Below are 4,982 nucleotides of genomic sequence, written 5' to 3' on the forward strand. Positions count from 1 at the left end.
GTCCCTCGTCCATACTAAGGTTGAAACACGCTTTTCTAAACACTTCTGCAGTGTGGGCTAAGGAGGGGCTGTTAACACTCACACGCCCCACTGGGAGGTCTGATTAGAGGGAGGCCCCTCCCTGCTCTGCACTCCGCCCCGGGAAAGCAAAGAGAACGAATACACTGACTGCGCGGGCCACTCACACCAGGCTCATGCCATCTCCTGCGAGCGTGGTGGGCTTGCCGGGCATGTGGGTAAGTAGAGGCACCAATGGGCTGTGTGCCAGGACGAAAGGCCTCAAAGTGTCTTTGTGTGGGGCCCTAAGTGCAGCCCAGGACCCACAAGACAGGGAGGCTTTGGGCCAGCGCCGCAGGTCAGGAGCCTCTGGCTGAGGCCCGAGCATGGCCTCCTTTCTGGGCTAGGCTGCAGGTCCTGCGGTTTCGGCAAGGTCCTTGCTGACTGGTACATTCCCTGCTTGGTGAACGTCTCTGATAAACGCAGACGTCTCTTATGTTATGTAAAACCGACAAATGTCTTCTGACTTACGGGCAAAAATCATTAATGTTTAAATTTTTATTATGATGAAAAAACTCATTTTAAAAAACCAGTGTCCATTCAAGTTAGGAGCTCAGCCACTACAGTTCCCTGAATGATCCTATTTTAGTTTTTAAAACTAAGCTGAGTAATGAAGGGACAGCTTCAACAATTTTAGATGCCAGCCTTTCCAGTGTGTGGCCGGAGGGCCCAGGGAGCGCTCCCAGAGACGGGAGCAGACGGCCGGGCAGGCCCCAGAGGCCTGAAGCGATGCTGACCATGCCTGCCAATCCCACGGCTTCGAGTCTGGTGGAGGGTGAGCCCCGTGAGAGGAGCCTAAGCTGGGCTGTGAGGAAGAGATCCGGACGAGAACATGGACTGGTAGCAGGCAGTACCGCACTCCCTGGCTAGGATTCCAACCCATTCATTTGACAGCTCATTTTAGACGGCGAACTAGGAAGCCACAGCAGTTAAGTGAGTCTAGTGAGTAGAACGGGGGCCCAGGAGCCCTGCTATAATAGCATTAGCACTCGTAGCTGTGAAAAGCTGCCACGTGGGGTTGTCTCTTACACCCCCGATCTGGAACTGGCCTCCGAGCCACAGAATTCAGCTGGGTTTTATTTTTCTTCAGGGAAAAACATGCTGCCTCCAAATCTGATGCACACACATGGGCGTCCACCCACTCACCACCCCGCACACCACCCTCCACAGCTGCTGCCGTCCCTACGACGTCGAGAAGCCACGCCTCACACAGGGGTGGGGGCCCGAAGGCCTGCCCGGCGGCCGTACCTTGCCTTTGTTGAAGTAGTGGATGACCTTGCGACACAGCCCCTCTTTCCGCTGCCACTCAGGCTGAGATGGGTAGTGGAGGAATTCCCGCAGGGGCCGCTCCTCCCACTGCAGCAGCTCGCAGTAGAGGAGCAGAGTGAACGCAGCCTCTGTGGGGACAGGCAATAGGGAGGTCCGGGGGGCTGCGCTGAGCGTCATGGCACATGCAGCCCCGGTCAGGGACACTGGATCCCAAAGGTGAGACAGAGGGGCTTCCCAGCCAGCCAGGAACCCTTGACCACGGCAGGAAGGAGCCAAAGGCCCTGGCAGACACCCTCCTCCACAGGTGAGCCTGGGCTCACCTGTTCTGGGCTCCAGGTAAAGTACGGCCCAGCTACCTGAAAGTCTGTGCACAGGCTGCCTTGCTTTGGGAGACACGGACATGTTGGAGAGAACTCTTGGGTCCCTTTTTGCTCAACTGACGAGAGCTTTCTTTCTGAGCTTATGCGAACTGGCTCACAGGGATGAGCACTGGCCAAGGGTTCTCTCTGCCCTCCCTAAGCCAGCTTCAACGTCTCTAGCTCCATTTTCTGATCTCGGCATGGCCCAGAGAAGCTTTCTCACCTCTGCTGCTTCTGAAAGACCAGAAGGGAGAGGTGTGAATGGTGGTACATTTGTGACGGGCCTGGAGCCAGAAGCTCTATTCCTGTGGGAACCTGGAGCTGATGGTGGACCCGGGGCACAGGCCCAGCGACGGCTTACCCTCTATGTGGAACAGTTGGGGAGGGTTGTATGAAACGGCAGCAGCTAAGCCCCGTGGCTCCCCAAATCTCTAGGAATGCAACGCACTGAATTACAGCCGCTGATTAGGGCCCTCACTACGCCATCTGCTCGTCCCTGTTCTAGTTGCTCCTTTTAGCGGCGTCTCCTACCGCAAAGCTAAACGGAAACGGCGCTAGCTTCTGTCTGGCCTTTAAGGCCCTACTCAAGTCTGTCCCCACGACTACGAAGAATCTCGTTTCTGATTATTTTGTGACCCACTTCCAATTTCAGCCAGGCCCACTTGTTTGCAGAGATGCTCCCGGCTCCTCCTTACCCCTGCCTCTCTGCCTGTCCTCTGGCGACGGGACCCTCCTGCTCTGAGATGCACATGCCTCCTTGCTGGATCTGGGAAGACCTCTATCTCTGGAGACAAGCCCCTGAGGCACTCAAGACCTACCTTTAGAGCTTAGGAAACAATATATTCTTTCCAGATGTCATTCCTGAGGTCCCTAGAGACAGGCCGGCACCCCCTCTAGTCCAAACTCCTGAACTAGCCTCTCAGTCATGACCCTGTCCTCCAGGAGTTTAGTAAATGCCGCCACTGACACACAGAGTTCACCAAAGTCTACCACTTTGCTACCTCGCAGAGGGTCGTGGATGGATGGGGATGCGAAGAATGGCAGATGCAGCCCGGTCATCAGATTTAATTCTTGCCAAGCTGGGCTGTCAGAAAAGGTGGCATCTGTGCCAAACACTCTCTAACATCTAGATATAAGGAAAAAAGCTTCTGTCTTTCTATAATCCATTTAATTCTAGTAACGTGTATGGATAAGACTAGCCCGAATTTCTTGGAGTACCACATAAATTTAAGTTGTACGGCCCAAGGGCTAAGATGTAGTGGTTGGTCGCCACAGTGAAGAAGGGACTATTTGGGGGAAACTATGGTACCAGGTGATCAGGCAGGACACACATGCATACACATACCCTCCTGACTCAGAGTGGTGCACAATAAACAGCATGTAACAGGCACACTGAAATGCTTTTAAATTTGTTCTACTAGTAAAGGCCTTAGTACCGGATTATGTTGTGGGTACGATGGAAGGCCTGTCAGAAAGTAGATGATCACTCTCCACACTCGCCGTGGAAAGCTCACTGTGGGCTGCTGTGTAGCTGCAGGGGAAGAGCCCAGACTGCATGGCAGGTGGGCCAGAGCATTCTAGATGTCCCCGGGGTAGACAGATGTGCCCGTGCTGTGGCCCCGCTCAGTTCCAGCTGCACAGACTCTAGGAATGGCTCTGCTGATGGGCGACAGCGAGCTCAGGGTGCTCTGAACCTGGCTCACTAGAATGTGGACATCACCCTTGAGGGCTCAGAGCGGGTGAATAGGAGGCAGGGAGAAAGGAACCACCCCAGGCAGCCGAGGGCGTGGCACAAAGGTCCAAGTGGGCATCCCGCCTGCGCTCCCTCAGCCACGTTACAGAGGAGCTGAGGGAAAGGAGTGAGGGGAGGGGCGCAAGGCCCCAGCTCCGCGCAGAGCTGGCAGACACCAGTCCAGGCCCTTAATGCCAGCTGTGCATATCCGTCCAGTCTACCCTCTCGGAGACGTGGCCCTCCCTCTCCTACTCACCTGTGTAGTTTTCAGCCTGCAAATGCATGTCACAAAGCTTATGGATGTAGCGAATGTACATCTCTTCTTTGTTAATCTCTGATTTGTAAAAGTTCTGTAAGAAAGAAGGAAATACACATAAAGATGGGAGAGGCTGCCACCCACAAAGGCCATACCAGAGCTCCAGGGAGCTGGCTAGAGCCCCACGTGTGCTGGACGGGACAGGACGGCAGGCCGAGGACACCTGCTGGGGGTGAAGCCACTGGCAGGCCTGTGGGAGCCCTGAGGAGTGAGAAAGCAGAAGAGTGCCTGGGGAGAGGGGGTCAGGGCGGACTGGGAACGGGGGTATGTCGGGCTGGCGGGGCCTGGCCAAGAGGCCAGGCTAGAGCTCCGTCTAAACGAGCAGCTCATTTCATGTCTTTCCCAAGAGGGAATGTGACCGAAGAGAGCAGGGCTCCAGGGTGCCGGTAGTGGGGATGATGTCCTGACTCAAAGTCTCAGGCTTCCAGCCACGGACTGCGGGAAGGCCAAGCCAACCGCAGGGCAGGACGGAAATGGCTCTCCTGGGCAGACAGAGGAGAAGCCCATGCCTCTCACCATCAGGTTAACAGTGCAGCCGATCTTCTTGTTCTCCGTCTCCTCTCCTTTCATGCAGTCCCTGGAAGTGAGAGCACAGATGAGTGTCCCCTGGCTCAAAGGAGTGTTACCGAGGCATCCGTGTGACCTAACCCCAGACCGAATGCCCTCCACAGATGACAACTGTACTGCGAGCTCTTGGCCCACTCCGAGGGCTCGGAGATCTCTGTTCCACTGAACCCCTGGTTTGGTGGTGGAATGTGGAGCCCAGATGCTACAGCAGGGTCCTCGGCACAGAAGAGTGTGTCAGCAAAGTAGGAGGTGGAAACCTCAGATTCCCAAAAGCGGAGGCACCGAGCTTTCCTTGAAGGTCAAGTTCTATTTTATAGGACAGAGTTGAACAGAACCAAGATGCTCAACTACAGGGACCCAGCTTCAAAACCTAGCCACCACAATGTGGCGGCCACGTTCACCGCCTCGCTGGCCTTCTCCCTACGGTCTCTTTCCTGTGTGCTGATCTTTGGGGTCCCTTTGCCTGGATGCAGGGCCTTGGAGCTTCTTTCTGAGGTAGGGGTGGAATCAGCCGGGGCTGAGCTGCATTCATGCTGACAGGGTTGGGTATAGAAGGGATCTTCCCAAGGGAGAGAGGGGACTGCTCAAAGCCAAGCTCCCCCGGGAAGGGGCAGAGGCCTGGCACAAGGAGATGAAAGAGAATGAGAACCAGACCAGTGGATCCGGCAAGAAGCCTCCTGTA

At 55.4% G+C, this 4,982-nt stretch overlaps 1 protein-coding gene across 1 annotated transcript in view; it reads right to left on the reverse strand.

The window, feature by feature from the left end:
• The window catches only part of DOCK3 (dedicator of cytokinesis 3), a 285,004-nt gene that overhangs the window by 29,080 nt on the left and 250,942 nt on the right, over nucleotides 1-4,982 (reverse strand). Inside the window, exons 34-36 of the mRNA XM_011364750.2 lie at nucleotides 4,250-4,310; nucleotides 3,674-3,767; nucleotides 1,306-1,454 (exon numbers count right to left, since the gene is read on the reverse strand). Of these exons, the coding sequence (XP_011363052.1) occupies nucleotides 1,306-1,454; nucleotides 3,674-3,767; nucleotides 4,250-4,310 (304 nt within the window). The remainder of the gene's footprint in view (nucleotides 1-1,305; nucleotides 1,455-3,673; nucleotides 3,768-4,249; nucleotides 4,311-4,982) is intronic.

This window comes from Pteropus vampyrus, unplaced genomic scaffold (genome assembly GCF_000151845.1).
Source record: "Pteropus vampyrus isolate Shadow unplaced genomic scaffold, Pvam_2.0 Scaffold100, whole genome shotgun sequence".
NCBI lineage: Eukaryota > Metazoa > Chordata > Mammalia > Chiroptera > Pteropodidae > Pteropus > Pteropus vampyrus.